The sequence below is a fragment of the Monosiga brevicollis genome, genomic scaffold (genome assembly GCF_000002865.3).
Source record: "Monosiga brevicollis MX1 MONBRscaffold_13 genomic scaffold, whole genome shotgun sequence".
NCBI lineage: Eukaryota > Choanoflagellata > Craspedida > Salpingoecidae > Monosiga > Monosiga brevicollis.
In genome coordinates, this window is record NW_001865050.1 from 499,876 (window position 1) to 527,757 (window position 27,882).

At 53.3% G+C, this 27,882-nt stretch overlaps 10 protein-coding genes across 10 annotated transcripts in view; 7 read left to right on the forward strand and 3 right to left on the reverse strand.

The window, feature by feature from the left end:
- Window positions 1–36: 36 nt before the first annotated feature.
- Window positions 37–801, reverse strand: MONBRDRAFT_26207 (uncharacterized protein; the record flags this gene model as incomplete). The annotated part of the gene is made up of 4 exons (XM_001746649.1): window positions 37–158; window positions 269–368; window positions 480–572; window positions 670–801. The coding sequence occupies 4 exons, from the start codon at window positions 799–801 to the stop codon at window positions 37–39; spliced, it is 447 nt and encodes a 148-aa protein (XP_001746701.1).
- A 427-nt stretch (window positions 802–1,228) lies between these two features.
- On the forward strand, window positions 1,229–2,796 carry MONBRDRAFT_32782 (uncharacterized protein). Its single transcript, XM_001746526.1, has 6 exons — window positions 1,229–1,323; window positions 1,477–1,593; window positions 1,682–1,787; window positions 1,918–2,051; window positions 2,129–2,221; window positions 2,354–2,796. The coding sequence occupies exons 1-6, from the start codon at window positions 1,282–1,284 to the stop codon at window positions 2,504–2,506; spliced, it is 645 nt and encodes a 214-aa protein (XP_001746578.1). The 5' UTR covers window positions 1,229–1,281; the 3' UTR covers window positions 2,507–2,796.
- Window positions 2,797–2,941: 145 nt separating this feature from the next.
- Window positions 2,942–3,343, reverse strand: MONBRDRAFT_26209 (uncharacterized protein; the record flags this gene model as incomplete). Its single annotated transcript, XM_001746650.1, has 1 exon — window positions 2,942–3,343. The coding sequence occupies one exon, from the start codon at window positions 3,341–3,343 to the stop codon at window positions 2,942–2,944; it is 402 nt and encodes a 133-aa protein (XP_001746702.1).
- A 473-nt stretch (window positions 3,344–3,816) lies between these two features.
- On the forward strand, window positions 3,817–5,361 carry MONBRDRAFT_26210 (uncharacterized protein; the record flags this gene model as incomplete). Its single annotated transcript, XM_001746527.1, has 8 exons — window positions 3,817–3,846; window positions 3,942–4,070; window positions 4,201–4,278; window positions 4,391–4,474; window positions 4,552–4,608; window positions 4,781–4,868; window positions 4,987–5,109; window positions 5,225–5,361. 8 exons carry the CDS (start codon window positions 3,817–3,819, stop codon window positions 5,359–5,361), a joined length of 726 nt encoding a protein of 241 aa, XP_001746579.1.
- Window positions 5,362–5,878: 517 nt separating this feature from the next.
- Window positions 5,879–13,575, forward strand: MONBRDRAFT_37428 (uncharacterized protein). The gene is made up of 6 exons (XM_001746528.1): window positions 5,879–6,472; window positions 6,577–6,629; window positions 6,769–6,858; window positions 6,958–7,041; window positions 12,172–12,420; window positions 12,802–13,575. Exons 1-6 carry the CDS (start codon window positions 5,905–5,907, stop codon window positions 13,318–13,320), a joined length of 1,563 nt encoding a protein of 520 aa, XP_001746580.1. The 5' UTR covers window positions 5,879–5,904; the 3' UTR covers window positions 13,321–13,575.
- Window positions 13,576–14,894: 1,319 nt separating this feature from the next.
- MONBRDRAFT_32785 (uncharacterized protein) lies at window positions 14,895–18,350 on the forward strand. The gene is made up of 4 exons (XM_001746529.1): window positions 14,895–15,036; window positions 15,228–15,462; window positions 15,559–17,826; window positions 17,967–18,350. The coding sequence occupies exons 1-4, from the start codon at window positions 14,947–14,949 to the stop codon at window positions 18,020–18,022; spliced, it is 2,649 nt and encodes an 882-aa protein (XP_001746581.1). The 5' UTR covers window positions 14,895–14,946; the 3' UTR covers window positions 18,023–18,350.
- A 176-nt stretch (window positions 18,351–18,526) lies between these two features.
- MONBRDRAFT_32786 (uncharacterized protein) lies at window positions 18,527–21,137 on the forward strand. Its single transcript, XM_001746530.1, has 11 exons — window positions 18,527–18,768; window positions 18,900–18,965; window positions 19,083–19,186; window positions 19,266–19,360; window positions 19,488–19,561; window positions 19,735–19,806; window positions 19,895–20,043; window positions 20,128–20,284; window positions 20,373–20,553; window positions 20,678–20,722; window positions 20,811–21,137. The coding sequence occupies exons 1-11, from the start codon at window positions 18,621–18,623 to the stop codon at window positions 20,983–20,985; spliced, it is 1,266 nt and encodes a 421-aa protein (XP_001746582.1). The 5' UTR covers window positions 18,527–18,620; the 3' UTR covers window positions 20,986–21,137.
- Window positions 21,138–21,179: 42 nt separating this feature from the next.
- Window positions 21,180–23,680, reverse strand: MONBRDRAFT_32787 (uncharacterized protein; the record flags this gene model as incomplete). Its single annotated transcript, XM_001746651.1, has 12 exons — window positions 23,589–23,680; window positions 23,452–23,503; window positions 23,288–23,344; window positions 23,146–23,193; window positions 22,980–23,048; window positions 22,677–22,802; window positions 22,490–22,547; window positions 22,381–22,409; window positions 22,099–22,297; window positions 21,927–21,982; window positions 21,689–21,815; window positions 21,180–21,382 (listed from the first exon to the last, which is right to left on the reverse strand). Exons 1-12 carry the CDS (start codon window positions 23,660–23,662, stop codon window positions 21,180–21,182), a joined length of 1,098 nt encoding a protein of 365 aa, XP_001746703.1. The 5' UTR covers window positions 23,663–23,680.
- Window positions 23,681–23,921: 241 nt separating this feature from the next.
- On the forward strand, window positions 23,922–26,047 carry MONBRDRAFT_37430 (uncharacterized protein). Its single transcript, XM_001746531.1, has 5 exons — window positions 23,922–24,015; window positions 24,096–24,358; window positions 24,452–24,640; window positions 24,712–25,066; window positions 25,150–26,047. Exons 1-5 carry the CDS (start codon window positions 23,926–23,928, stop codon window positions 25,939–25,941), a joined length of 1,689 nt encoding a protein of 562 aa, XP_001746583.1. The 5' UTR covers window positions 23,922–23,925; the 3' UTR covers window positions 25,942–26,047.
- A 469-nt stretch (window positions 26,048–26,516) lies between these two features.
- The window catches only part of MONBRDRAFT_8973 (uncharacterized protein), a gene marked incomplete at both ends in the record, with an annotated part of 4,347 nt that continues 2,981 nt past the window's right edge, over window positions 26,517–27,882 (forward strand). The window contains 2 exons of the mRNA XM_001746532.1: window positions 26,517–26,572; window positions 26,964–27,801. Coding sequence (XP_001746584.1) covers window positions 26,517–26,572; window positions 26,964–27,801 — 894 coding nt within the window. The remainder of the gene's footprint in view (window positions 26,573–26,963; window positions 27,802–27,882) is intronic.

Sequence of the window (27,882 nt, forward strand, 5' to 3'; positions counted from 1 at the left end):
TCCAACTTCCTCACACCCGTCAAATCCGATCACGGCTTAGACGGGTGGGACTGGTCCCGTCATCATCTCAAAGAGCTCCTCGACATCAATGGACCCACTACCATCTGCATCAGCCACTCGAATCATATCGTTGAACTCTTGCTCGGTCAAGCCCTCACCTGGAGTTGCAGAGAGACGTCAGCCAAAATGATGTGAGGGTGCATGAGAGCCTCAAGCCCCGGAGCCGTGGCGCCGTGCCCAATCAAACACTCGCGCTTTCCGCACGTACCCATCTTGGTCAGCAGATTGCGGATTTCGTTGATGGCAATGGATCCTTTGCCCTTTTTGTCAAAAGCATTAAAAGCCTCCTGAAGCTGACTCTTGGTTGGCTGAAGTGCCGACACCCGCCGCCGAGGGCCGGGGAACAGAGATGGTTGAGATCGACCAACACGCCCTGAGCCAGGGACGGGGGCACAGCACAGGTCCGGGAGCCACCATACCTGGGGTTTTTGGGCCATGAGGTCCACGGCTTTGCGAAACTTGTCAAGGGAGACGTTGCCCGTGCCGTTGCTATCCGCCACAATCACGCATTCCTATCCGCCACAGACAGCGACGGCCCCACCAAGTGAATCGATCGCGCGATCTCCGCGATGAACGCAAAGCCTTGAGCGAGGGAACAGAACTTCACACCTGAACTTCCACTTCGGTCGGGTTGAACCCCAGGGCTCGCAGGCAGGTGCCGAGGTTGTCGGCTGAAATGCAGGCATCCTCGTTGGCATAAATGATAAAGGCCTGGTTGATCTGCTCCGCCGTCGGCATCATGATGCTGATGCTGATGCTGTTGTTGGATGCCCTGAACCCACCGCCCCCCTTCGGCTCAAACTGTCGGTCGCAACGTTCCAAAAGAACTTTTTTTCACACAACAACACTGTTCTTCTTTTGTTGGTGAGGAAGGCAATGTCATCTTTTATGAGAGTCTCTCAGTCTCGATACCAGTCTCAGTGAGTCTCCACCTACCTTGGCAACGCAACTTTCACATCAACACAAGACACACACACACACACACACACACACACACACACACACACACACACACACAGAGCGCTTGTTCCCTTGATTTTATTTTTGCTTTGGTGAGTGCTCGGGCGGGCGGACGGGCGAGTGGGCATCGGGGTGCTGCCCTTTGTTCTGACTTGCTTGCTGGGTTTGGCGGAGAGCGGTTCGGCTCATGGTTGTTCAGGTTCGGTTTGTTTTATTAGAAGCTTCCTATCTCGTGCCTAGCCTCTTTTGTGGACCGATATCATGAGCGACTTTGAGGATGACGATCACGGGCCCTCCATCGGCGTACGTGACTTGATGTGCTGGTTGGAGCATGATCTCCGCGACCCCTGGCTGTATAAGACTCGCGTTTCTCCTTTAGCCTGTACTCGGCTGGTGCATGTCTTGTTCGTTTGCGTTCTTGTCACTGGAGTTCTGTTTGCATGTGCGGGTTGATAGACGTACCATGGCGACCGCCACCCCGACACGGGTGCTCGCCATGGCAAGGGTGTGGCCAACTTGCCCAACGGCGATAAATATGAGGGCCAGTATCAAGATGGCCAACGCCACGGCAAGGTAGATGATGCTTGCGAGCTTGTGGGCTTGGCTCAGGGCCATCGATTGGCACGCCAGTATCCTTATGGTTTGCACCTACTTTGAGCAGGGCATTTACAAGTTCAAGTCAGGAGCCCGCTACGATGGCGAGTACATGAATGGGCGCAAGCACGGGCAAGGAACCTTTTGGTATCCTGATGGTGCTGTTTACGAGGGTAAGATTCGTCCCGGGGTTTGCTTTTGGTGTTGGTGCACACTTTGCTGCGGTGGCTCCGATTGTCGATTATTATACCATGTGCCCGGCTCAACCGCTTTGCTCCTGACATGATGTTTTGGTCATTGCAGGTACTTGGGTGGATGATGTGCGCTCGGGCCATGGCAAGTACACATATCCCAATGGTGACTGCTATGAGGGCGAATGGCTGAGCGGTGTCAAGGAGGGCAAGGGTGCCTACACCTATGGTGCGACTGGCATCAAGGTAGGTGGGCTTATCTGGTGGGTTGTGTAAGTTGCTGATGTTGGACGCGTCGACTGACCCTGTGCTTTGACTGGCAGTACGTGGGTACATGGGCCAAGGGCGTCAAGTCGGGTGAGGGCACAATCGAATATGCCGGCATGACCTACACTGGTGGCTTCACTGATGACCAGGTTTGTAATCTTGGCTTGCTGCCCTTGCTCTATCAATTCACTTTGACCACCATCTTTCTCGTCCTTGACTCGGGCTTGGTGTCTGTTCTCATCATGGTCTTGTGTGTGCCAACATCCTTGCGTGGTCGTCAGCCTCTGGGTGCCGGCGTGTTCAAGTTTGCCGCGGGCTATCAACAGCCCGGCGAATACGTCGTGTCAACCGACGCCGGGGCTGATGCAGCTGAAGACGAGGTGCGGCCGATTACAAAGTGGGTCGGCCAGCTGCTGGCAACGGCTGCAACATAAACATACCTTTGCGAAGCTTGGCTTTGGTTCCTGCGCTTGGGACACCCTGTTTGTGCTCTATGCTCGTTTGTCTCTGTGTATTCGTCTCCTTCTCCTTCTTCTACGCTTGTGAATCTGGTGTTGGGTGTGGATTGAGATTGAGATTGTGACACCTTCACCACGCACACCCTCCTCCCACCCTGGGCTGGCTCGTCCTGCGCCGAATCTGGCTCCCATCCTCCGCGCCACTCTGTGGTTGTTGCTGTGGTTCTGAACGCCCATGTGCTTGTCTTCTAATCGAGAGAAAGTCTACCTCCTTGGCTGCACGAAGCGTTGATACGCTTTAACGATGCCGTCTCCTCCTCCAGCTGTTGTCGTGTACATGCCATGGTGAAGATCATGTACCATTCCGAAACCATGGGCGTAGCATAAAAAAAGATTCGGATGTTTGCTTGACTACACTCTTTCGAGAGAGAGAGAGAGAGAGGCTCTTTTGTGTGTGTGTGTGTGTGTGTGAGAGAGAGAGAGAGAGAGAGAGAGAGAGAGAGAGAGAGAGAGAGAGAGAGAGAGAGAGAGAGAGAGAGAGAGAGAGAGAGAGAGAGAGAGAGAGAGAGAGAGAGAGAGATTGAATTGGTGTGGTCGGTTTGAGAAAGGAGCAAAGACACAAAGGAAAAGTACAACTACCACATGTGAGAGAGAGAGAGTGAATTGGTTTGGTCGGTTTGAGAAAGAGAGCAAAGACAAGAGAGAGAGAGAGAGAGAGAGAGAGAGAGAGAGAGAGAGAGAGAGAGAGAGAGAGAGAGAGAGAGAGAGAGAGAGAAAAGTGTCAAGATAAGAAAAGCCGCTACCAAACACCATCCGGCTTTATCACTTGACTTTGATTTTGAGCTTTTTATTTTTTTATTTTTTTTTATTTTCTTTGGCATTGCCAACCGATTTGGTAGGGGGGCTTGAGCTGGGCTGTGTGCTCGCGCGCGCGCTCTGGCACACCCTTTTGCGTGTGCACGCTTTGTGGAGTTACGGGAGAGGCATCAGTGAGATTACAGACCTCATGTAACGCTTGGCGGCGCACTGCCAAAGTGGATTCGCCTGCCACTGGTCAGACAGGTCCCAGAGGCGGTTTGCGGCGGGATCGGGGTGGGGACGCCTTGTGCCTTGGGTTCAAAGGGTCACAGTCTGAGATTTTGTGCTTTACAAGCATGCGGACACCAACTGTCTTGATGTTGGGGAGATTGTGCATCACACCATGGTTGCCCATCTGATTGGCACTGGCACGGGTTACGTTTGCCTGCCCGCGCTCGCGTAGATCGCTGCCCCTGGATACAGCTGCCATGGCTTCAAGCAACGGAACACCCGTCAAGGTGAGCGATCTTGCTTGTGATTCTACTTTGCGCACGGCAGTCATTTCGCTGGATACCCACTTTCGTTCGCATCGGCTCTCTTTGGCTCTTGGAAGGCCGCTCGCCAGACTGAGTTGATGGAAGAGATTGCTGCGGAAGAGAATCAGCTCGCGGAGGTGCGCCAGGCCATTGCACAGGCTGCTGATCAAATCCGCCAGCTTCGCGTTCAAGAAGAGTCGCTGCAGGTTTGTTTTTCACGTTTTCTCCAATTCCTGAGTGGCTGATCTGTGCTGCTTTGGGTGCAAAGTGCGTACAAGGTGCTGGCCATGCTTGGATCCCAAGGTCTAACATTTCGGTGTGTGAATGCGTATCCAGGCCAAGATTTTTGGTCTGAAGCAAGAAGCTTCGACGCTGCAGGAGCGCCACATCAAAACCAAGCTGGATTCCTTGCAGGTGGGCCTGTCTTGCGGTGCTCTTCTTTTGCGCCTACGTGTGCTGGTGTGGGTCATATCCCGATTAAAGGCCGGGGTCAACTTACGACGCAATGTCATGTTTACCATTCCAGGGAGCCATGGTGAAGCAGGACCATAGCCTGGCTGAACTGCAGGCGGCCTACGAGCGTGCCCTCGCCGAGAAGCTGCAGCTGCAGGTAGGCGCTCGCGCCAGGTCATTAGATTTCGCTTCTTTGATGGCCTGTTGACGATGGATGTGCATTCAAACACCCAGGAGGAGATGGATACGGTTCTGGCCCACGCGAGTGATACGCCCGCCGGACGCTCTCGCGTAAGTCTCAAACCCAACTGGCTTCATGTCATCCATGTGTCGTGCAGTGGCGAAGAGCAAATAAGCAGGCCATGAAGTCCACGTGCGCTGAACAACGAGACCACAGGCCTGCTCACCGTGCCACGCTCTTGGTCATGCGCATACGCCCACTCACGTTGGGTAACCTCTGCAGACCGTGGATCCCAGCACACGCTACGACTTGGCAAGCACGACGACTGTCATGTCGGGTCGCAGCTACGATCCTCTTGCGCAGGCCACTGGTGTGTAGCTAGAGAGTTTCTACCACCTGTTGCATTGGCGAATGTGGGCTGGGGCCCACACCCTAAAGTCGGTGCATCTGCTGTGTTGACTTTTCTCCCCGCGCGTGATTGTGGATAGTCCCGACCGTGAATCCCTTCAAGGGCAAGCGCGAGCAGACATATCGCGTGGTGGAGAATGGCACTGCCTCAATCAATTCGCTCGGATCGCACTTGTCAGCGTCTCCTTATGTCAACCCAGATGGTACGTGTGCTTGAGGAAGTACTCCAAACTGGCTTGTTGCCTGTGCTCAGCCCGACAACGAAGGCTGCCTTGCATTCAACTGAACACGAACAATGTGCGTTCGTGATTATGGTAGACTTTAAGGTGACCGGTGCCCGCCCCGTTTCGGAGCGTCCGCGCGAGGAGTCGGCGCGCTTCCGCGACTGGCGCAAAAGCACTTCCATCTCGCAGCCCCCTGGCGGCAAGTCAACCATGTCCAACGTCTTGGGTTGAAGCCTGACCACAGTGACTCTGACATTGCACTGCCACTTCACCACCCTTCTTCTCCTCTCCTTTGAGCCCGTGGTCCCGTTTTGTTTCTTCCATTTTGAGTCGCGCTTCCCCGCCGATACACACAATGTCATGTGTCAGCTCTGTGCGGCTTTTGTGTGATCGACGAGACGGCAATCTTATTTACAACCGGTGCCATCTGGCACTCATTTGTTGATCTGTACTTGTTTTATGCTGTGTCTGTTGTGTTCTTTTCGTTTAATCTATGCCATTGGAGGCGCTCCGCATTTCTCATGCCAGACAACATCAAGTGCAGGCAAGCCCATGTCCACCACGGGAACAGCCATGGCGGTCCCCTGTCGACTTTGTTCATGGGGAGTTTTTGAGGGGGAAGGGTGTGTGTGTTTTTTTGGTTTGTTTGGGGTTGACCTGAAAATCCCGAATAAAGTTGTCGTTTCAGCAGAAACCCTTCACTTGTGTCGCGAGTGACACAGCGTGGTTGTGACTTTTTTTCGGGCTTGGTCGGTCAGTTTGTGAGTGCCAGACATGGGCATTGAGGAAGAGCTGCAGCAGGAGCTGCAGGCCCTTGGGCCGCAGCGCACTGCCTCTAGCTCACGCAAAGAGGACGCGAAGCCAAAACGACGGACATCTACAGGCAAGGCTGCATCTCGAAAGGCTGTGCCGAGCGCGCGAGCTGGCCGTCATCGAGGTGCTGGGCATGAGGTGACACAGGCACAAGTGACAGTTGAGCAGTCCGAGCCCGAACCAAGTCTCAACCTGAGTGCACCCAAGGCCAAGAAGAGCAAGAAAAAAGGAACCCCTCGATCAGACCCACAGCCCGATCAATCAGAGTTACCCGAGCCATCCTCGAGCTCGAATGCAGGCACGCAAAAGACGGTCGAGGTCATTGAGTTTGTTGAGCCGCCGGCGTTGCGCCGAGGCAACGATATTCGCGGTGCTCATGCAGATGCCAAGTCATCTGTGACGGCCCAGGAGTCGTCGACAGCTGGCACAAATGTGAGGGTGGGCGAGCATCTGTCTGGCCTTCGTCCAGAAGCCTTGCTGACTGCCGCTCGCCACGAAATTTTTGAGTTCAACTTGTCGCACGCTCAAGGTTCGAACTGCTGGTCGACCCTCCAAGACTAGCTGGTAGAGGGGTTCATCGTGGGGTGCCACATGCACACGATAATAATTGTTTCGTTGGTGATGCTCACTTAGGTAAGAACAAACGACAGCTCAAGCGAGAGCGTTTGGCACGGCTGGGGGCCAAGGTGAGTGAATGTCTCGCCAAGCAACGCTGAACTCTGATGTGACCTACCAAGCCGAACCGGGGCGTTTCAGGGGTTTCTTCTCCTTCTGGGGCGGCTCACAGCTGTTTGACCTTCTTTTTTTTGAATGGCACCCGCGCAGGTTCAGCCCCAGGAGCCCCGTATGCCGTATCCGCGGCTGCAGGCTTTGACCAAAGCGCGTCGCGAGCGACAAGCACGTCGCGATGCTGAGGTTTGTGGTTCTCTGTCCCGTGTCCATACTGGCGCTTGTCACGGGTTTTCTGTCATCTCAAGCTGGAAAATGTCTTGACCGCCATTGACGTACATTTAGCTGAGGGAGATGGGCATGTTGCCCACTGGCAAGCGGGGAGCTTCCAAAGACAAGAACAAGGACGCCAAGCGTTCAACACAAAAGGTCAGTCTGGGTCAGGATCTTTTGCTCAGCATGAGACCGCTGGCTCTCTCTGTTGCTGGGCTGCCTGTCCATTTGGATTGTGTGCGGGTGTGCGAGTGTACATGCATGATAATCGTTGTTTTTCTTCCATTTCCTCTTGCCTTTTCCTCCTTCACCTTTGAGTTGTGTGGCAGGGTTCTCGATGGGTGGATCGATCCAACTTGGAGGATCACCGCTTCAAGAATGGTGTCCTGCGCGTGTCACAAAAGCCGGCATAGGGGCGCACGTATGGTGCTGTTCTTGCGCCTCACAAGCCGAGCTGAGAGGTTTTATAATCAAATTGTGTGTGTGTGTTTGCGTTGAGATGCGGTTGCTTTTGTGTTTATGAACGCGAGTGAGTTAGTGCACCGCCTGCGGCGGCGCAGCTTGCTTGTTGTCTTCGCTTCTCCTACTTGTGAGGAGGTTTTGATTTGTGTGCCAATGACCAAGGACGAACCTGTTGAAGTGCTGTCCCGTGGAGATTGTGTGAATAGAGCAGCAGAGCACCATCATCCCCATACGCGATCGCCATCATGACTTTGTTATTCATTGTCCATACAAAAGATTGAGCCAGGGACCGCTCTCGCATGTTTGGGCTAAATGCCTGGGCCACATGCCGCATGACGGAGAGAAGGGTCGTGCCATGATGGTTGACACTCGGCCGCCTTCAAGTGTCGACCGGGGCCGACTAGGCCCCGGCATAGATGGGTTTCTGTGGGTGGCGTCGAGGAGTCTGAGATCGAAACAGGTCATGACGCAGCAAGATATCACTGGCCAGTGAGCGTAAGGTGGCGAAATCGCCTCAAAGAGCGGGTCACATATCCGCACACACAGACACATTATTATTCGCAAAGAGGCATCTTGCTTGTTGATTGTGCAAAGTCGCTCGACGACGACATTGCCTCATGCAAAAGTGTGGGCCGAGGCCCACCCCGGCAGCGACCGGAAAATTGCCCAGAAATGACCCCGTCCCAGCAACGCTGGACTAGATGTCACAGTGTAGGTCCTTGCACACCTGAACGTACACATTGTCCAAGCAGTGACCAACGATCTGCCAACCAACCAATCAGTCAAGAGAGATACATCAGCCAACGTTCAATGCGCCCCACACACAAAACCCCACATTCATCACGAACAAAAAGAAAAAAAAAGTAAACAATCACAGCCTACACACAACAGCTGACACGAAGGGAAGAATTGCAACACAAAAAACCACAGCAAAGGCACACGGTTCAAGCTGGTGACGAAATTACGTCATGTTTGGGCGCTGACGAAACTTTGGTCTGAACGACGGCACCGGACAGCAGCCGACATGGGACCGAGTGCGCACTTGGGCAGAATCAATTCGCACTGGCACGTGGACAGGTGGTTTTCAAAACGCCGATGCCCTCAAGAGGAGGGTGTGGGGATCACAGAGCATCAGGAGGATGGGGACACCCCTATGATAAGAACAGGACAGTGGCCCAGGACGAAGAATTTCAGGGAGGGGGGTCAACACACGCTCTCCCAACAAGGGAGAGGACCTTCCGGCACCATCGAGACAAGGCGAGAAGAACCCCATCCATCGTCGATGACCACAACGACAACGATACCGGCGAATTGGTGTGCCATAAATCAACTCTTTGGTGATGAAACTCAATCAGCAAAGTGCAAGTCGTGCTTCTTTCGTGCAGCTCACGTCAAGGACCACACTTTAGTGGTGCCGGTGCCGTCGGCGCTGACGACAACAGCAGCGGCAACTCCAACAACACAAGCAAGGCAGCAACGGGCAGGAGCAGGCAGATGGCACCTACAAAGAAGCAAAGATCATGTAGATCATAAAACTCAACCCAGCAACCAACGTGGCCCGAATGGATTGCTTGCCAGAAACAACAGCGGCGGTCACAAGGTGGATACTTCTTCATGCTGCATGCCAGCCACCTTGATAGGCAGGCGTACTTTGGCTCCCCGCTCCTTCCACTCTGGTTGGCACCCCCCCCCCCCTNCCTTGGTCTCTTTGCCTGCCTGCCTGCCTGCCTGTGCTTGCCGCTGCACTGTGCATCCTTTGCTGGTGAGTTGACCCGGGACCCACACAATCCTTCTGCTATTGCCCATTTCAAATGGTAACCCACCTCTCCGCTAGCACCACTGCAAACACAGCATTCATGTCAGCCGACACAGATCCATCCTTGCCTGCCTCCAAAGTCCCCGTTCAACCCATCATTGGATCATTGGGTTGCTTCTGTTGCGACCTTTGAGATTCGTCATCAACCATCTTCACACACACACACACACTCTCTCTCTCTCAAATCCAAAGTATTGATTTGTTGGTGTCTTGTCCCGGTCGTGCTCTTTGGCACATGATCTCAGTTGTGAGACGGAGAAAATGCTTTTCGCCTCACACGCCATGCCCAGCCTCTCTTCTACCTCATGAACATCCATCCCTTGACATGTTGGTTGTGCTTTGTTGTTGTGTGAATCTGAGTGATGTCTGTTGGTTGGATCGTGCGACGCAGTTGACAAGTGACGACTTTGTTCATGGTCTGCAACTTTCGGAATTTTTTAAACTGGTTTCCTCATCGTGACACACAATCAGACCACTCAGACACACACACACACACATACATACACATAACCAGCATACCTCCTCGCTCCCACCACGCACACCACACACAAGAGGCACAAACTGCCCTCACTCACTCAATCACTCACTCACTCACACGCCCACCTCGTGCACTTCTTATCTGCATCCTGCAGTTTGTTTCGCCCAAGTTGTCTTGCTGCTTGCTGTCTGCCATCGTTACCTCTGCTCTGTCAGTACCAACCGTCCTTTTTTTTTACCTGTGAATGTTTGTGCCGTTTTTTCGTCTTCATCACCCGCCTCCTCTATAGATGTGAGCAACAATATCATGTGACTCGGCCGCCTCCTTGTTTGTTTCTTAAGGAGGCGGCTCCTGTTCCCGCTGCCCTCTTTCCACACGTGATTTTTGTTTGGTTGGTCCCTCGTCCAGAGAAGACAGGCCTTGTGTCTCACTTGTCGGCCCCATTCCACCCCGCCCCTTTTTTGACCTCTTTTTCTTTTTTCATTTTGATTTTATTCTCTCCATCTCGATACTGTTTTGGGGCGCGCTTCGGCTGGGTCTCCAGCTGGTTGCTGCAGCACCGTCCTCCTCCATACTTCTCCCTGAGTGACCCCACTTTTGTTGCATTTCCTTCCTTCATGCAGGGGTGTGCTGCACGAGGTGGTGTGCCGGTTGTTCTCGACTCCCCTGCTTAATCACACTCGCTTCCTCGTCGTTGATGCACGTCTTTGATTGAATACCTGTTATGATTCACACAAACCGCTGCCCCGCCCCTTCGCACCACCACGACTCATCTTCACCTTGGCTTCATGGCTGCCAGTTAGATAGTTAGGCTAAGCTACTAGACTCAAGACCTTCTCGTGCGGCAGAGTGCGCTGGTCGCCGGCCGGAAAACCGGTCAAGACGACTTTATTGCCTGTTCACCTCTCCTTCTTTTCATATCAGAGGCCATCACTTTCCACCCCTTCTTTATCTTATCAACAGGGCGGGCTCTTTGCTGAGGTATGTGTTGTGTGATCAAAAGCAGCTGCACGTGCATGAGCTGTCACCACGGCCGGTGGTCATGAAGACTGTCATTTATGCGCGCCTTGCCTGCCCTGCGCTCTCCTACGCTGCCTCCCACCCACAGTGACAGGGCCTGTATGCTCAGGAAACGAAAGGATACCCGTCGTTCCACTCCCACCACTATCACCTCGCTGAGCTCCACGTGTCCAGAAACCGCTGGATCCGGTGCTTGCCGCCCCCTGGATACCACTGAACAGCTTGCTTCCCAGCTGTCCTCTCACGACTCGGGCACAGGTTGGGCGTCAACGCTTGACGAGACAGGCACTAAGCCCAGCGCGTCTCATTCGAGCTCCGCTACAGCATGTGAATCAGCTCCGTTTACGCTGCTGCGCGAGGGGCGAGCTGTTCCCTCGCCGCCAAGTTTGCTCATGTCGGGTGACAAAGTAGGTAGAGTGTCTTTGCATGCAACATGCCCATAGTGCACGTTCTCTCTGTGACTGCAAGAGCCTTGGCAACGTAGCGCTAGGGCATCACAAATGGGCAAGCATGCGCTCACAGATACAAGAAGGGAAAGGGAAAGTGTGTGTGTGTGTGTGTGTGTGTGTGTGTGTGTGTGTGTGTGTGTGTGTGTGTGTGTGTGTGTGTGTGTGTGTGTGTGTGTGTGTGTGTGTGTGTGTGTGTCAATGTATGCGTGGCAGAGAGAGGGGTGGAGAGAACAGAGGGCGCGAGTGTGGACCATGTGCAGTCGTGCTTTGTCCTGAATCCCGCAGCTGATCATCCTGTCCTGTTTGTATCCGAGATAGAATTCAACTGTTGCGACCTCTGACTTGACCTGGGCCATCCTGTTGGAGGATCGTCAAGCCGTTGAGCGTCTATTAGCAGCCGGCACCAGTGTCGATCAAGTTGATGAGCAAGGGCGAACTCCCTTGATGCAGGCTTGCATGCAGGTATGCGTTCTTGAAACATGGGGTGTGCATTTGCACTTGACATTGTGATGCGTTGTGCTTTCGCTAGTTCTCGATCTGCTTCATTCACGCCTTGTGCTTGCATTCCACGTCATCACGGTCGGCTTCTCAGGATTCTCCCAGCATGGTTCGCCTCATGCTTGAACATGGTGCCAACTTGAGCCTGGCGGATGCTAGAGGGCGCACGGCCTTGCACTGGGTGGTGCGTTTCTCTGTCCTCAAGTGGCGATTGCCACGTTGACTCGTCGACATGTGGCCCTTTGCTGTTCATCTTTTCTCATCGAAGCTTCACGTTTAGGCCATGGTGGATGGGGCTGATAGTTTGGCAGCCATGCAGGAGCATGTGACTGCCAATGATTTGATACAACAACTCGAGGGCGATCAGGGTATTCGTCGCCTTTGCCAAAGGGAACATAACATTGCGGTCAGACTTTTCCTTGCTACACACGTACACGCTGTATCTGTTGTTGCTTTGTGTTCAACGTCGGGTCTCTGGAGTGCTGCTCTTTCAAACCAACCGGTTGGCTGACATATGCATGCATCCGAATGTATCTTGTGGCACATTGTGTACATGCTGTTAGGTATGGCGCCAGTTTTTGACCCTAGGGGAACGTCATGGCTTGTCGCTGATGAAGTCGGAGGAGATGGACGTGGTCACACCAGCATCGTTGCCACCACCCCGGCCTCGCGCCAGCAAGCCACGCACAGCAGCAAGGTTTCACGATGCAGAAGGCAAACCATTGCGTCCTGGTACCAAAGGTTGGCGAAAGGCTTACCTGCAGCAGTATCGTGAACGCCTTCGAAGCGAGCAACAAGAGTTGACAGCCAAGGTACGCTGAGTGATTCATTGACAAACTGGTGACCTGTCCTTTCGTGGCCATCAATGATGATGGCTCGTGCATATGCATGTGCATACACTATGTGTGTGTGTGTGTGTGTGTGTGTGTGTGTGTGTGTGTGTGTGTGTGTGTGTGTGTGTGTGTGTGCACTTGGACTTCGTTGTGTGAGGGTCACACACCTCTCTTTGCTTCTTTCTCGTCTGCAGAAGGGTGGTGTTGGGTTGGTGAATCCGTCAGCTGTGGGGAGAGAAATAGGACATGTCTTTGAAGTTTTTATGAATGCAAATGCATAGCAGCCCCTTGAGCTCACGCTGGTGACTTGAATGACCCGTGGATTGATTGTTGAACGCATGTGTGGTTCCTGATGCATAGGTTCGGGCGGACTCGAAAAAGCACGAACTCTTGGTGCAAGCCAGTGAGGCGCTACGACGTGACTGGCTCAGCCTGTCATTACTGGCTCGGGCCACTCGATCACGCGTGGACACTTCAACTTCTAGTTCAGCAGCTGGGAGTCCGGTCTTGGACACGGTGCGGTCCACGATGGAACAACGGGCAAGCCGTTCACCGACCCTGATATCAAAGAACCAAGGTGATGCGCCAAGCGCCAAACATCGAGATGACGCCAGCAAGCCGCCAGCGGCAGTGCCCAGCGCACTCACCACGCCACAACTGAGCAAGATCCAGTCGCCAAGTGCATCTGCCAAGGACGATCAAGGGTGGCTTGGTCCTCGTTCAAAGCGCGGCAAGATTAATGACCTGAGCACATCGATAGCAGAGGAGCCGATGACGGCCACATCCTCTTCTGCGTCGTTCGACACGCATGAAAGGCATCATTACGTCCACGAACGGTCCAAGGAGCCGAGCCAACCACCTGCCGATGCGTCAAGCTGACATTGACGCTTGCCCCAACCAACGTCTTCGATATTGATAATATTCTACCACTTGCCAACTTTAGGAGGGACTTATTCCTGACGCTCGTCGTGTGCTTTTCGAGCAGTGCGTGACGAGATAAAGATTAAAGATTACCATGACATTGTGTGTGTGTGTGTGTGTGTGTACGGCGTTGGACATGAACGCCTCTTCTTTTCACTGCCAATGCGTTTTTGGCCATTGCCTCTTTTCATGTCAAAGTGAATTCTGAAACAGCTTGATCTTGCCGATGAGGGTTCTGAGATCGCACTGCGGCTGCCCTCTCTAAGATACCATCGGGGGTGCAAACAGAGCCACCACCTCCTGATCTTCGCGTGGGGACAGGCACCTTGTCTGAGATGAACGATATGACATTTGGTAGCGATCCCCAGACGATGACTTTGATTAACTGTATCAAACATCACACTTGAAAAGTGTGCACTGCCATGCCTTGCTCATGCCTGCTGTTGTTCTCGCTCGCGCTGCCACGCGTGCACACGCAACTCACGAAAAGCCTTTAACGTGCTGTGTGTGAAATGCTGAAACGGTTCCAGCTCATCCAATAAGGTCTTTTCTTTTGATGCCGAATTGGTCAGTTCTAGTGTTGTGGTGTTGCATTCCTTTGTTCATGGGTCTCTCTTTTGTTCCGCCAGCACTGGCTCGAGCGCTCACTGTGTCTCTGTCTTCTGTCTCTATCTCTGTCTCTCTATCTCTATCTCTATCTCTATCTCTGTCTCTGTCTCTATCTCTATCTCTATCTCTATCTCTGTCTCTGTCTCTATCTCTATCTCTATCTCTGTTTCTGACTCTATCTCTATCTCTATCTCTTTCTCTAACTCTGCTATCTCTTTCTCTCTATCTCTATCTCTATCTCTATCTCTATCTCTATCTCTATCTCTGTCTCTGTCTCTATCTCTATCTCTATCTCTATCTCTATCTCTGTCTCTCCATCTCACTGGCTCGGATCCAAGTGGATGGTATTTTGAACACCAAAGGGTCAGTGGCCGGCTCGTGGTCTGTGCGTGCGGTGCGGTGTGCGTGTGTGCCTTCTTGTGCCGCCTCAGCGTCTGAATTCCAGCTTCACCTGTACATCTCGCGTAGTGTGAAAGGGCAGCTTGTATGTTTGGCAGTTCACATCCTCTCTTTGGACTGCCAAGGTGTCGGATCGCTTTTGCTTTTGCTTTTGCTTTTGCTTTTGCTTTTGCTTTTGCTTTTGCTTTTTTTTTTTCCTTCTCTGCTCTGTGTGGCAGTGCACCGTGCGAGCAACTTCCTTTCCCTCTCTTCTATCTGGTTGACTCTCTTTAATCTGGTTGACTCTCTTCTGCTGCCTGTCCCTCTGTCCCTCTGTCTCTCTGTCTCATTGTCTTCCCACCAACCTGACATATTATTTTTTTTTCTGCCTGGATGGGCTGCATCATCTAAAAGTTGGCGTGTGGTTTTATGTTGGACTGAGCCGCCCAAACAAACTCAACCAGCAAAGCGCGCGCGCGCATCCGTGTGTGCTCACCTCAAACCGGTTGTCCGGGCTTCTTTCTCCTTGTTTTCCCCTACACGTAGCCGTTGCTTGTTCGTCCAGCCCTGCTGCCGCCCGCGTTGTGATTGAGCAAGATGGCTGCCACCTCGCAATCTGCCGCCTTTGCGGAACAGGAAGAGGGACCTCGCGTCCTTGACGATCAATGGCAGCGCCAGCAGCAAAAGGTACGCTTTCTTCGCCTTTCCTGACTTTGGCTTCCTCTTGTCACGTTTTGGCTACGGCGAGATGGCTATTGACCATCAACCAAGCCAACCAGTGGTTGAATGGGTCAAACACAAGACCCAGGCATTTGCCATCAGCTCGAACGCCCAATTCATGTGCTGCAACATCCTGTGCGTGCCATATGATGCTCTAGACCTTCACGGCCTGGATCAACTCGCATCTGCGCAAGCGCAGCCTCAAGATTGAGGATATCGCTGTTGACCTGTGTGATGGCAAGCTCCTCCTGCAACTCGTCGAGATTATTGCCGACGAAACCCTGCCCAAGGCTGCCAAGGGCAAGATGCGCATTCATAATGTTGAGAACGTCGGCAAGGCCCTCAACTTTATTCAAAGCAAGGGCGTCAACGTCTCGTCCATTGCTCCCGAAGGTCTGTCACTGATCTCCTGTGCTCGCTCCTGCATGCGGAGGAGACGCCTTTGCAGTCACACACGCCTCACCTCATCCCGGGCCAACTCGTGAACAGAGGTCGTGGATAGCAACCTCAAGATGATCCTGGGTTTGGTGTGGATGTTGATTCTCCGATTCGAGATCCAGGACATTTCCGAGGAGCACATGAACGCCAAGGACGCCCTCCTCCTGTGGTGCCAGCGCAAGACTGAGCCCTACAACAACATTGACATCCAGAACTTCCACATGTCCTGGAAGGATGGTCTGGGCTTTTGTGGCCTCATTCACCGCCATCGCCCCGACCTGCTCGACTTTAGCAAGTTGCGCAAGGACAACCCCCGCGAGAACTTTGAGCTGGCGTTTGAGGTGGCAGAGCGTGATCTTGACATTCCCAAGATGCTCGACGTTGAGGACATGCTCACTTGCATCAAGCCTGACGAGCGCTCTGTCATGACTTACGTGGCCGCGTACTACAAGGCCTTTGCCAGCTCCAACAAGTCAGAGCTGGCTGCCAAGAAGATTGCCGCCGTCCTGGAGACCAACCGCGAGCACGAGCGCATGATGGAGGAATACGAAGAAATGGCCACTGATCTTCTTGCTTGGCTCAACACCAACATTGAGCGCCTGGATCAGCGCCCTGCCCTCAACACCGTCCCAGAGTGCCAGTCGCAGCTCGAGGAGGCCAACAAGTTTCGTGGCGAGGAAGTTCCACCCAAGCTCGAGGAGAAGAGCCGCCTCGAGATGCACTACGCCACCCTTCAGACCAAGCTGCGCCTCTCCGGTCGCCCTCCCTATGTGCCCAATGAGGGCAAGGAGATCGAGGACATTCACAACCGCTGGCAGGATCTCGAAACGGCCGACGGTAACCACAAGGACTTTCTCCTTGAGGAGCTGCGCCGCGTGCGGTTGGCTGAGAGCAAGGCGGAGCGCTTCAACGCCAAAGCCACCACCCACGAAAACTGGACCCAGGGCCGCGACGAAGAGCTGGCCAGCGACGACTACAGCGACAAGAACCTGGCGGGCATCTCAGCTTTGCTGAAGAAGCATGAGGCGTTCCAGTCAGATTTGACGGCTCACGAGCAGCGCGTGCATGAGATTGGTACGCTTGCCAATGAGCTCGACGAGTTGCGCTATCACGATGCCGACTCGGTCAACGACCGCTATGCCGCCATCTACGAGACGTGGCAGACGCTGGTGCAGCTTACCCATGACCGCCAGACCAACCTGCAGCAAGCAGAAGAGCGACAGCGTCATCTGGATGACCTCTTTTTGGAGTATGCCAAGCAGGCGCCCCCCTTTGGCAACTTTGCTGAGCTCGCCTGCGAGAAGTTGCAGGAACCCTACATTGTGGACACGGAGGAGGATGTGACCGTGCTTCAGCAAGAGCATGAGGCCTTCAAGGCTGAGCTGCCCCAATACCAACAAGCCTTTGAGAGCCTGCAGGTGCTGCAACAGGGCATGCAGGAGCTGGGTAACACCAGCAATCCCTACTCGCCCCACAACTTTGAGGACCTGTCACAGCAGTGGACTCGCGTGCAGGAACTCGTGACCCGCCGCGATGAGCAGCTTGCCGAGGAAGCGTCCCACCAGCAAGGACGCGAGCAGATCCGCCGTGAGTTTGCCAGTGCCGCGGATGAGGCATCTGCCTTCCTGCAAAATAAGGATTCGACTGTGAACCAAATCATTGAACAGTCGACGCAGGCCACCCTTGAAGATGCCGTGCAACAGCTCCAGGGCCTGCAGACCGAGGTCGAGCAACACCGCAGCTCGCAGGACGCCCTCGAGGGCATTCACCAGAAGCAGCAGGAGAAGCTCATCTACAAGAACCCTCACACGTCTGCCACCATCGAGTCTGTGCGTGGTCACTTCAACGCCCTCAAGAACCGCATCGTGGCTCAGGTCAACGAGTTTAACAACCAAATTCTCTCGCGCGATGCCACCAACATCACCGACGAGCAAATGGCTGAGTTCCGCCAGAGCTTTGAGCATTTTGACAAGGACAAGAGTGGTCGCCTCGAGCGTCGTGAGTTCCATGGTGTGCTCCTCTCCCTTGGCCATCCCGTGGCGGAGGTGTACAAGGACGATGGCTCTGACAAGGAATTTGAGTCTATTTGGGAGCGCGTCGACCTCAACAAGGAGGGCACCGTGACCTTTGATGAATTTGTTCGCTTCAAGGCCGAGGAGAGCGCCGGCGCCGAGACCTCCTCCCAGCTTCTCGAAGCATTCCAAATCCTGGCCAATGGCCAACCCTACGTCATGGCCACGGATCTGCAGCGCGAGCTGTCCCCAGAGCTTTACGAGTATTGCGTTCAGCACATGGTTCCCTATGGCGATGGCCCTGAAGGTACGCCCGATACTGGCGATGTGGATACCATTTCGAACCGGAATGCACCTGAGCGCATGTGTGTGCCAGCCATGATCTGTCAGTTCTCTTACCCTTGTTTTCTTCCTCTCTCTTTTTTTTTTCTTTTTCCACTCACGTAGGTGCTTTGGATTATCAGTCCTTCGCCACCGCGCTGTACGGCGAGTCAGAGTTGTAGATCGGAAGATGACACTTGTTGTTTTCTATCAGGTGATCGGTGTTTCTCAATTGCTGCTTATGCCACCGCGTGTTGGGTGCTTCCCAGTTGGCTAGTGTCTGATTCGCCACTTCCGTGTGCGGCTCAAACCCTTTCAGCTCGGTCTTCAAGCACATGTTTCCCCTTCCTCTCTTGTTCCAGTCTTTTTGTGTTGGTGTTGGTATTTCTTTTTTTACAAATAATTTGTCACAAACGACTGCCAGCAAAAGCGAGAAAAATGTTTCGCTGCGCTTGCATCGTTATGGACTGCAAACCAACGGACAAGATCAGAAGAATTTATTCCCATATCATCCTTTGCGCAGTCAACAAGATCCGATCGCTGATGTTCTGCCTTTCTGCCCCAGTGACACAACCCACTCGTCTCCTTGTGATCTTCAAAAAATGCTTCAACCTTTGTTTTCTTTTTTTTTTTTTCAACCAACAACAACAACAACATCAAGCCAAGTTTCAATTTTGTCTGCTGTTGCTTTTTTTCCCCTTGTCCACTCTTCCTGTTCAGTGGGTTTGACTTGCGACCCCAACAGCTTCACCAACAGCTTCACCAACAGCTACAGCAACCATGGCAGCCAAGCCTTCTGCTGCCTCCGAGCCCGAGGCCAAGCGAGCCCATGTGACTGAGGGTGGTCAGGCTGGTGATGAGCACCCGGCCGTGACGCGCTTTCGCGATTACCTGCGCATCAACACGATGCAGCCCACACCAGACTATGGTGAGCCTTCCGCGTTGAAGTTTATCTTCCTTCAACAGGGAAGAGCAGCAGAGAAGAACAGAGAGACCAGGGAAAATGGCGCGCTGGCAGCGGGGCTTGCTTTCATTTTACTGAACTGATTGACACCGCAGAGGCTGCGGCTGTCTTCCTTGAAGGGCAGGCCAAAGACCTTGGCTTCGAAGTGCGACGCTGGGAAGGTACGAGACCGACCCTGGCTTCACCAGTACACATATTCCGTATTCCGTGCACACTTGGGCTGAGAGAGATGGATCATCTCTCACGCCAGTGAATTCAATCTATCTGAACATGCACAGGCGTGCCTGGCAAGCCAGCGGTTATCATGACCTGCCCGGGCACTGATCCAACCCTGCCCTCAGTCGTTCTCAACTCGCACATCGATGTCGTGCCTGTTTTCGAGGTCTGCTCTGCTGGGGCATTTCACGCATCCAAGCGCGTCAGCTGCGATTTCTCAATCTCTGCTGTGGTCCATGGCACAGGAACACTGGAAGCACCCCCCGTTTGCTGCGGTCAAGGAGGATGGCTGGATTTACGCCCGCGGCTCGCAAGATATGAAATGCGTTGGCATGCAGTAGTGCGTACAACTCTGCAATGTCAACCACTGGGCGCATGGTCGTCACAAAATGCTTGTCCTTCTCGCTGACCTGCCTCATTTTCACATCATATCTGTCGAATCGTATCATTGCTTGGGGGTTCCGTAGTCTTGAGGCTCTCCGCGAGCTTCGCGCTGCCGGTGCCTCGTTTGCGCGGACCATCCACTTGACATTTGTGCCAGGTATCCCTCGTACTCGACGCCGCTCGTTCCTTCTCTCTATCTCTGTGTCTCTGTGTCTCTGTGTCTCTGTGTCTCTGTGTCTCTGTGTCTCTGTGTCTCTGTGTCTCTGTGTCTCTGTGTCTCCTTGAGGTGACAGATCAGCTTTTGCTTGGGTTGTTTGGGGTGCGTCATAGATGAGGAAATTGGCGGCCATGATGGCATGGAACGCTTTGTAGAGGATCCACTCTTCAAAGAGCTGAACATCGGTATGCACTCTTGAAGCGGCATTAAATGCCACCATCGCCCACACTATGATCTCTTGTCTGTCACCAACTGCCCAATTGTATGCCGCAGGCGTGGCCTTGGACGAAGGTCTGGCCAGCGAGAACGACAAGTTTCCGGTGTACTATGGCGAACGGGTCCCGTGGTGGGTCACGGTCAAATGTACTGGGCAGCCGGGTCATGGCTCTCGCTTCTTGCCCAAGACAGCGATGGAGCGCCTGGTAAGCACTTCGAACTCACTTTTGCAAACACCCGTCAAGCCTCTTTCTTCCCATAATGTCATGGGCTTGCGCCAAACCGTGTAGGTGGGTGTGATCAACAAATTCCTCAAGTTTCGTGGCGAGCAAGAAGCCATCTTGCTCAACGATCCCACAAAGACGCTGGGTGATGTCACGACGGTCAATCTCACCATGCTCAATGGTGGCGTGCAATACAACGTTATTCCAGCTGAGGCCGGTGCTGGTAAGACTGCAGCGTGCAGACTCGCTTCTCGTAGAGCCTGCCAGTGTTAAACCACTCAGCCCTTGACCCTCTTTTCTCACTGTAACAGGCTTTGATATGCGCATTCCGCCCACCGTGAATCTGCAAGAGCTCAAGGCCACCTTGGACGAATGGATGGCTGGAGAAGGTATCAGTTACACCTTCAAACAGGTCTATTGGAACAACCCCGTCACCGACATTTCCGACAAGAACTTGTATTGGTCTGCGTTTGCTGCCGCATGTGGCCGTTGGTAAGCTTAGGTTTTTTTTTTTTTTTTTTTTTTTTTTTTGTTTGGGCAGAAGTACCGCACGCGCACGAGGTTAAGCTGCCCCGCATGTTTTGTGGCTCTCACGCTGACATCGTCGTTATTGCAGCAACATCGACATTGAGCCTCAGATCTTTCCAGCTGCCACTGACAGGTGCGTGTATAGAGCTCTTTGACGGGGTCGTTCTACCGCCACATCACCTCATCGGCGTGAAACATGCGCTAATCGTTGCTGTGCCTAGCCGCTACCTTCGCTGTGCCAATATCCCGGCGATTGGGTTCTCTCCCATGAACAACACGCCTGTACTGCTTCATGATCACAACGAGCGTCTACATGAGGACGTCTACATTCGCGGCATTGCCATTTACAAAGAAATTTTGCCAGCGCTTGCCAATCTGCCTGCTATCCAAGCTTGAGCCCTGCTCTTGCGATAAAATGCTCTCACTCAGGTGCGCAACGTCTTGACACATCACGGGATATGAGTTTTGGACGTTAAATCGGTGAATGAAGACGAGAAATTTTGACCAATGATGGCACGGAGACCAGTCAAATTCATTACCAACACTTCAGTGCTCAACTCGGCTTGCATCAGCATCGTGATACACGTGTGTCAATTTGCAACATGCACATCGGCCCAGATTAGAAGATGATCCGAGGGCTCGCGCGCATTCGGGTAAGGTCCATCCTGGACGTTCTCGCGATGGGGTATCACACTTGCCGCCGATGCGCCCAGCTTGGGCGCAAGAAAGATGTAATCCAGTGTGCCGCAAAACTTGTTGTCGGGTGTTGTGGCCATGTTGGTGTGATCCGGCTCTTTGCCATGCACCAATCTGTTGAGCATTGTTGGTGAGCAGAGAAAACAAAGGCTCGTGAGTTGCTAGATCGGCAGGTGCTTCAAGCGGGCGCGCGTATTTCAATTGCTTTCAGGCATGCCACGGGCTGCCATTGATCTGATCCAAACTTGCCGAAGCGCGCTTTGGAAGGGCTCTTGCAACTGAGCTTTCCATGAGGCTTGAAGCAGGGCAGGGCAAGATGGACTGCTTTTGGCAAGTGAGCCTGGGCACATCAGAGTGAGCCAAACACCGCAAACTCGACAGAGAAAACACAAGTAGCACAAACCTGTTGTCAGAAGATGATAGCAGTCCGAGTCGGGCTGGAAGTTGAAATCACCTGCCAAGACATATGGCACATCTTGGGCCCACTTTTGGACCAGCTGACCCACTGTTGCGGCGTGCGCGCCCATGATCTACCCAATGGGCCAGCCCAAGCACAGGATCGCATGATTGTGGCGCTCGGCACAGCCCTCCTACTTCCCCAAGTGCTGTGCCAGTTACATCCACATGCAGCAAAAGCCAACCTTGGGATAACGAAAAGCGCAGGGCATATGATACGTCGCAACAACCAGTTCTTGATCTAAACGCCACCAAAGCAAAGCCACGCACGTAAAAAGCTGGCACATGGCAGGTCTACAACCACAGTGCACCCAGCTTCACAAACTCTGCCCAGAGATTGCAGCTCAGTTTGCGCACCAGGGTCAGCTGCAACGGTAAAGCGGCCCAGGATCAGACAGTTTTTGCGCTGCGCCGCTGTGATCAACTGCTCGTATTCCACGTCAAGTGACATGCTCTCAGAGTCATCAACATCTGCGAGCGTGCTGAGTCCTTCAGCCGGCACCGCTTCAGGATCCATGCTAGAAGCCTTGCTTGCTGACACGGCTTCAGACTGCTCCTGTCATAAGTTCATATCAATGCAAAATGAGTGAAGCCAGACCATATACGTTTGGCAAACGCAGCTGGAGCGAAAGCACTTACCTGGCCCGCGCCAAAGAGCGAGAATAGTCCTACGAATCATTGAGGCGAGCATTTCGAGTCGTTGGCATGGCACCAGAGATCAACACAAGAAGAATCATAGATAGCATACCACCAAGCAGACTTTCGTCCTTCTGAGCCACTTTCGCTTGCTCTGCTGCTTCGCGCTCCTAGATTGAGCAGGTGTTGTGGATTAGCAATCAACCCCATCAGCACCAATCGCCTACAAATCGATAATCTGCGTAACGAAGAAGAATGGGCACCCAAAGCACGATGGCCTTCAAAAACCAGCCACATACCTTTTGCTGTCCACGGCGTGCCTCTTGTACTGCGCGTGCCAGGGCCTCACGCTCTTCCGGTTCCGGTGCTCGTGGAGCAAGGTATTCACCCACACGCAGGCACTGCATGTCACTCATGGCAAACGTCTACCAAATCATGCCTGCTGAGCCAAGGCAAAGAAAACAACAACAAAAAAAAAAGCAGAATCGAGCCCTTCGAACATTGAAGGGACCAGGCAGCCAGATGCTTCACAAACAGACAAAACTCAAGGCACGGGGAACCATTTCAAGGACAAGTAAAAATGCTGGGAAGAGAACCCCTACCTCATGTGGCCATGCAATGCCCACACCCATCACGGGCTTGTAGTTGTACAGGGCAAGTGAATAGCCATTCTAGTCGGATCATGTTCGAGCCTGTGTGAGGTTGCGCGGTGCACGCTCGAGAAATAGCACAGGGCTGACTCATCCGGGTTTAGCAGCACAAGCACACCTGAGCAAAGAAGGCATGCATTGCGCCAAACCAATCGTCCCCGACCTCCTGTGCTCCAAACCACAACGCATCATACGATCAGATGCCACTGTGCTGATACGACAGGTTGCAAAAGAGAGATGCTACAAGGGTGTTTTTGCACCTGAAGGCAAATGATGGACTTGTCAGCCACGAACGGCTGGAGCTGCTGAAGGATGCTCTATAATCGAGACACAGCAAGCACAAAGCAAATCAGGCAAGAGACATAAACGAGCATAAGCAGCCCGGCCTCGCTGCTGAGATGAGGGTACCCGATGCACCACGAACATCCAAGCGAGCGCGTGGCTCCAGAACGGCAGGATCACAAGCAGGGAAGGCTCTACGACGATGGCACAGCGTGAATCAAAGCTGACGGTCACACAACTCTATGCTCTCCTGCGAAAAAAAGCCTGCATCTCACGTACTGGGCATTGCAATAACGAGGCGTCAGCACATTGTATGTCACGATGCGAGCCAAGGGAGCCATCCTTGTGGTCATGACCGCTCTGAAAAACTTGTGCTGCAACCACCCGACAAAAAAAAAAACACAGAATCTGATGCTCACTCTCAAACAAGGCAATCATCAGATCTGGTTTTGAAATTTTATTTCCGAGTCAAGAAGTTTATTTTCGATTCCGTCAACTTCCAATCAGAACATGTGTTTTGTCATACCGCAGACATTAGTTCAAAATATCTGTTTGGATTTGGCGTTGTAAAGTGACCGTTGCAAGGGTGGCATCGTTCATTTTGTGAACCGCGATCATGGCAGCATCGCATCCGCACCTCCAGGGTGCCAGTGATTTGCAACGGATGGCTGTGCCGCCTATGGAAGGGAATGATGAGGACGATGACGTAGGTTTGCCTGCGTTGGCCAAAGTGGTTGGACTTTTGCTGTGATCCGCTCCCTCACGCGCTTATTGCTCGGTGTCAAGGAAAGCTTTCCAATGTTTCCGTTCCCTGACAAGGCCTGCATTCCCGATACTGCATGGAATGCAGGGCCTCGACGGGAGAGTGCGTTCATCTCTGCTGTCTATCATATTTCCAGGGCTGCAAGAGAGTTCAAGCTGGCAATGTGGGCCGTTCGAACAGATAGCGGCAAAAAACTTCGCACCTCTATTCCTTTGGGGCCAGGCGATAGCCGTTTTCGAGGACTAGATCCAACCACTGCGGATCAACTGGAGCGTTTTTCGCTAAGGTTAGTCTTATCGGGTCTATTTTTCCTAATAGGGGATGTGTGTCTCCGTTGGCTTGACTTACAAGCGGTCTCGTATTGCCCGATGGTGGACAGCCCGGATGAGGATAGTATTTTTGCGCTCTGTCGAACGCGCTATCCACCTGACGGCCGAGCACTACAGAGAAACATCACAGGGCTGGTTTGCAAAGTGCCAACCAGAGACAAATCAGATAATAATGGCGAGGTCATTATTGCTCAGCGCTACCTTCAAACCTGGGCTTTCTTGACGCGCCTTGCTGCAAAGTAAGAGAATGTTTGGCCTCTCTACTCGTTCTTGTTCTTCTGAAATTCTCACGATGAGTCGCATCGACCAGTTTGCGCCCGTGTTTAGCGTCTCTTCGCGCTCAATACGCTGGTCAAGAAGGTCATGTCCTCGGACCGCCACCTACGCCTGGACCTGAGGGGCAGTCAGATAATGAAGCATCTGAGCTTCTGTACTATGCCGAGATGATGATCACCACTACATATGCGCATTTGCGGCAAAGGCGCCATCTTCCTTCGGTGTCCTCGATTATGCCACGAAAAGGCGCCACACAAAACCGCGTGCTGACCATGATCTACCGAACTCTTGCGGCACTGCTTGATTGGTTTGACGAAGATAATCCAGTTATTTGTGAACCAGAGGAGAATGGCACATCGGGCCATCGGCCGGCTCTCATTTGGACAAAGGTGAGGTTTGCGTGCTGGCGTGCTGTGTGTGATACTCTACGGTATGCCCGTACGCGTCGCATTTCTCATTTGAGTTGCGTTAGCTCGCCGACGATATCAAGTCATGGGAACAAATGCGACGCATGCGAACAGCCGTTGACTTCGGCGTGACTGTTCGTGAGCTAAAGGCGTACCGGGCCTGCGTCGCTCAAGGACTGGTTGCGGCAAAGCCTATCTCTGCTTCAGCCCTCGCCTTCTTCGAGCGAGAGGATCTCTCCGATGAAGAAGACGAGGTCACTGTCCCCATGAATGCCTCTCCTTTACAACCTGGTGCTCGAGAGCGCCGTCGTTCTCGTGCGAAGCGACGCTCGAGTATGTCATCGAGGGCAAAAAGCTGCTTTCTATATTCGCCGCGCCTATTTTCTTATGATGATTGTTCCTCAGGTTTTTTTGAGGACTCTGAAGACCAAGATGATGATGATTCCTTTCGGAAAGCTATCTTGGCATCGATTGAGAGTGTGCGCCGAGTGGAGGAAGCAGATCGTCGCAAGGCAGATGAAGAGCGCCGTCGAGAAGCTGCTATGACGCTTCGAGAACAGGATCTTCGTCGCCAAGCCGAGGATCTAAAGCGTCAGGCGGAGGCCCAAAAACGCAGTGCCGAGTTGCGTGAGTTATTTGATGCTATGAAAAAGATGCAACAGACCACGCAAAAGGCCTTTCAGCAGACCATGCAACAGACCGTGCAACAGACGATGCAACAGACCATGCAACAGGCCTTTCAGCAGGCCATGCAGCAGCAGCAGATCATGCAGCAGACCTTTCAGCAGACCATGCAGCAGACCATGCAGCAGTTGCAAATGACCATACAGCAGGCTGTGCTTCTCAGGAACAAATGAGTAGTATCGATGCGAGAGCGTACAGATGTACACAAAGATATCATCCAAAAAGAAGTGAGTTGCAGGACATGCCGTGTCGATCAAAGAATTGATTGAATTTCATCTCTTTGACCAGCCTCAATCAATCAAGACCCTAACAGGTCATCAGGTCTCGGGCCGCACGTGTGCTCAAGCCAACTACCTGTGAGGTATTTATTAAGAGTTGGGGCGCTTGGACACCGAAACGCAGTGCCGTCATGTTAGGCAAGCCGTGCCGTCTTGAATCAACACAAGATTATGCATCAGGTGAAGAAAGAGGAATCTGTCAGGCTCCAGCACGACTGGAGGCCGTCTTTGGGTTGCGAGGAAGCGCGTAAGTTTGAGGAAGCGTTTTGAGAGAGGTTTGAGAGACGTTCGTCGGGACGGAGCGAAAGCTTTGATGGTGTCTTGAGGTCAATTGAACCAGCTGCGGTCGGCAAGCATTCACAGTGACCAGACCAGGTGCACCGTTAGAATAGCTGTAGAGTCGCTCAATCCCGAGGATAGGGAAAGTTCACAAGAGAGCAGAGCACACAGGAGAGCAAGGGGAAGACAGAATGGCAGGGGGCTTGACGTACCTGCGGTCGGCAAGCATTCACAGTGACCAGACCAGGTGCACCGTTAGAATAGCTGTAGAGTCGCTCAATCCCGAGGATAGGGAAAGTGCAACTCGTGCCCGACCGCAGGTGCCACAACAAAGGGAAACAACAGTAGTCACAAGCTTATTGCCCCAGGGCAGCTGCCCAGGCATCGTGGGGACCGCGTCACACGCGGTGTTTACTCATGTGACTCCCACGAGGAGGATCAGGCCCAGGGGGTCCAAGTGTAGGTGTCAGTGTGAGGTCGTCGCAGCTATGGGATACCAATAGGAAGACCCATAGCGACCGATGCTGAGTGTGTGCAAAAGCAGTGGGGGTGCTCAAATGCGTGGAAGCACGGATTTGACGCTAACAGGAATCAGGCCTAGTAGGTCTAAGTGTGAGTGAGCAAGATGTTCTTCTCAGCGATCCCGCTCCGCCCATCGCTGCCAACGTGCTGGATGCCCAGCGCAAGGTCCTGCTAAAGACATCTGGCCACAGGCAACTCCTCGCCTGCCCATTTGGGCTTTGCAAATGCAAGGGGCCCCGCCTTGACCGCAAAGCCTGGGTCAATCATGTTCTACGCGAGCACCCCTACGACGAGCAAGCCACTGATCTGGTCAAGCAGGTGATGGAGGCCAAATTGGTCGCCCAGTGCAACAAGTGTCACCTCTTCTTCGAAGCTGCTGGTATCAGTCAACACCGCTCCCGATGTGGTGCCAATCTGAAGCGAGCGAGCGAGGCGTTGTTTCATGCGGCTGGACACGACCTGCTTGAGATTATGCGTGGCGCTTGGCCCCAACAGTGTGTAGGGTCTCGCGTCAGCGTCTGCGAGCTGCTTAAGCTCGCCCGGCATCCACTGATGCAGCGCAGCCGCTACCCATCCAACGCCACCGAGACCAAGCTGATGGCTGCCACCCTGAGCCAGCTGTATTGGTCTGCCGTCCACTCGGACTATACCGCTGAAGAGCGAGAGATGTGCTGGGCTTTGATTTTGGCCTTGCCTAGCATGTTGTTGTCTGCTCCCTCGACCGCACTGTCTACGATTGACCTGCGCAATATGTTTCACGATCGTCTCCGTTGGCTTGTGACGGGGCAACTAGGTCGGGTCGTGGACGCCATGCGCAAGGCAGTCGCACGCAAGCAGAGCCGTCGAGGACAGCTGAACGCCGGCGCGGGCGCCCACCCGAACGACGCAGTCGACCAGAGCCTCAGGTCGCTCGTCCGCGACCCGGACCTGGCGGACGAAGCCTGGGCAAACCACGTCACGAACCGTCTGAACCGAGGTCAGATTGCCAAAGCACTTTGATGCCGACAAGGCTCGTGCCGTGATTGGTAATTCTGA

Bases quoted from the DNA above. Each gene is read 5' to 3' on its own strand.
- MONBRDRAFT_32782 (XM_001746526.1), top strand. From the start codon at position 1,282: ATGAGCGACTTTGAGGATGACGATCACGGGCCCTCCATCGGC. The intron at 1,594-1,681 runs GTAGATGATGCT...TACTTTGAGCAG, and splicing joins ATGGCCAACGCCACGGCAAG to GGCATTTACAAGTTCAAGTC. The intron at 2,052-2,128 runs GTAGGTGGGCTT...TTTGACTGGCAG, and splicing joins ATGGTGCGACTGGCATCAAG to TACGTGGGTACATGGGCCAA.
- MONBRDRAFT_37430 (XM_001746531.1), top strand. From the start codon at position 23,926: ATGGCAGCATCGCATCCGCACCTCCAGGGTGCCAGTGATTTGCAACGG. The intron at 24,359-24,451 runs GTTAGTCTTATC...GATGGTGGACAG, and splicing joins CTGGAGCGTTTTTCGCTAAG to CCCGGATGAGGATAGTATTT. The intron at 24,641-24,711 runs GTAAGAGAATGT...CGCATCGACCAG, and splicing joins TTGACGCGCCTTGCTGCAAA to TTTGCGCCCGTGTTTAGCGT.
- MONBRDRAFT_32786 (XM_001746530.1), top strand. From the start codon at position 18,621: ATGGCAGCCAAGCCTTCTGCTGCCTCCGAGCCCGAGGCCAAGCGAGCC. The intron at 18,769-18,899 runs GTGAGCCTTCCG...TTGACACCGCAG, and splicing joins GCAGCCCACACCAGACTATG to AGGCTGCGGCTGTCTTCCTT. The intron at 18,966-19,082 runs GTACGAGACCGA...GAACATGCACAG, and splicing joins CGAAGTGCGACGCTGGGAAG to GCGTGCCTGGCAAGCCAGCG.
- MONBRDRAFT_32785 (XM_001746529.1), top strand. From the start codon at position 14,947: ATGGCTGCCACCTCGCAATCTGCCGCCTTTGCGGAACAGGAAGAGGGA. The intron at 15,037-15,227 runs GTACGCTTTCTT...ATGATGCTCTAG, and splicing joins GGCAGCGCCAGCAGCAAAAG to ACCTTCACGGCCTGGATCAA. The intron at 15,463-15,558 runs GTCTGTCACTGA...ACTCGTGAACAG, and splicing joins CTCGTCCATTGCTCCCGAAG to AGGTCGTGGATAGCAACCTC.
- MONBRDRAFT_37428 (XM_001746528.1), top strand. From the start codon at position 5,905: ATGGGCATTGAGGAAGAGCTGCAGCAGGAGCTGCAGGCCCTTGGGCCG. The intron at 7,042-12,171 runs GTCAGTCTGGGT...ACATGCTGTTAG, and splicing joins CCAAGCGTTCAACACAAAAG to GTATGGCGCCAGTTTTTGAC. The intron at 12,421-12,801 runs GTACGCTGAGTG...CCTGATGCATAG, and splicing joins AACAAGAGTTGACAGCCAAG to GTTCGGGCGGACTCGAAAAA.